The 1,794-nt window shown below is 32.7% G+C and overlaps 1 protein-coding gene across 1 annotated transcript in view; it reads left to right on the top strand.

Annotated features, from left to right (window-relative positions):
• LOC105820096 (nectin-3-like) overlaps positions 1-1,794 on the top strand; it is a 186,293-nt gene that overhangs the window by 60,397 nt on the left and 124,102 nt on the right. The window contains exon 4 of the mRNA XM_012656513.1: positions 1,075-1,192. Coding sequence (XP_012511967.1) covers positions 1,075-1,192 — 118 coding nt within the window. The remainder of the gene's footprint in view (positions 1-1,074; positions 1,193-1,794) is intronic.

Below are 1,794 nucleotides of genomic sequence, written 5' to 3'. Positions count from 1 at the left end.
GTCTCTCTCTAACCTCTCTCATCTGGGCATGTGCTACTTACCTGATTTTATGCATAGCACACACAGAAAGATGGAGTCTCTACACTATGCATAACTAGCACTTCCTTAGGGAAGCCTTTCATGACCTCCCCTATCCCCAATCTAAATTAAACCTTTCTTCTTATATTCTCTTTTGCCATCCTATTCTTTTTCTTCTTTTCCCTGATAAGAGGTTTTAGTTAAATATTTTTAAGTGTTGTCTTCCCTATTACTATTAACATTAGAATATAAATTTTATGAGTACAGAGTCTGTATGTATACCAAACACTTAAAACAGTACCTGGCATTTATCAGGAGCTAAACAAATGATGGCTTAATAATAGGTATTGGATTTTATATCTTATATATGTATATTGCTACTAGATATCGATAATTTGTTCATTCAACTAGTAATGTTGCACAAAAGACCTTTGGGTACATTGAGTGGATAAAAGTTTATGTTTTATTACAGTTGAGGCCCTAGATAATTTACTTTAGTTGTAAGTCTGTAGTCTTAGAAAGTCTGTGTCACATCTCTACATGCCCATAGAATATTAATTAATTGTAATATAGGGAATCTAATCTCTGTAATTGACTTGATATCTCTTAGGAAATATTTTCTTTTAGATAAATGTCTCTTTAAAGACCATTTTATATGGTGACTTGGTCCTGCATGGTACTTAAATGCCATGTCTCATTAAATTAAGTATTATAATGTATTTGCTTTGTTCCTATACCTCAACATCTCTCATCGTAGGACTCACAGTTTGTTCTTGGTGATTATAGGTTTATGAATATTCTTACATCCAGCATCCCTAATAACTTCAGCCGTACATGCTGTAATTACCTGATGTTGGGATACTTGCCCATTCATTCATTCTTTCTGTCAGTCAACTAATATTTATTGAGTACTGTCTTCCACATTGATTATATATATTGAGAGCAAGGAAAAATGATTCCTGTTCTGAAACTTAGTCTGTTGTGTTCATGCTTTATCATTGTATGTCACATTTATCATTAACAAAAATAAATGTCATGCATTTATTTATTTTATAGATGCTCCTGAAGTTTCAGTAACAGGGTATGATGGAAATTGGTTTGTAGGAAGAAAAGGTGTTAATCTCAAGTGTAATGCTGATGCAAATCCACCACCCTTCAAATCTGTGTGGAGCAGGTAAAGTTATATTCTTCAAAAGGGAACTTATTTAAAAGTGAAAAGTGTTCTTATATGCATATTTAAAGTTGTTTTTATCTGTATAATACAGTATTATAGTAATAACTGAAAATTTTAATTAAATGAAAGGCTTCTGAGTGTTATCCTGCCCCACCCTTTCCCACCTTCCTCCCCCTCAGTTCTGTTCTTCAGAGGCTACTTTAGCAATTTTAGCAACTTATTCTGATAGTTACTATCAAATGTCTTAAACTGCTACTTCTGTATTTAACCAGTGTTTAACACTGTTGATTTCTTCTTAGATGAAGAATTAATTTTATATCTACCCTTTCATCCACAAACACACCCATGTACACATTCCTACCCTTCATAGTCCAAATGAAATTAAACTACCTTTAGTTAAAATCTGTAATCACTGTTTGCCTCCCTATGACAGGTAAATATTATTTACAGAAAGCTAAATTATATACCAAAATTCTGTTTTCTCTTTTCTCCATCTATTTGCTTGCCCTGTGGCCAGTTGCCTGTTTTTACATGTGCAGTTTACTATTTGCATAATTCTCTTTATCTCTGAAATTTCAAACTCCTTTATTAGGGTTTTCATT

The sequence above is a fragment of the Propithecus coquereli genome, unplaced genomic scaffold (genome assembly GCF_000956105.1).
Source record: "Propithecus coquereli isolate 6110/MARCELLA unplaced genomic scaffold, Pcoq_1.0 Scaffold506, whole genome shotgun sequence".
Lineage (NCBI taxonomy): Eukaryota > Metazoa > Chordata > Mammalia > Primates > Indriidae > Propithecus > Propithecus coquereli.
The sequence above is the reverse complement of the archived record's forward strand: the minus strand, read 5'-3'. Positions and strand labels throughout refer to the sequence as shown.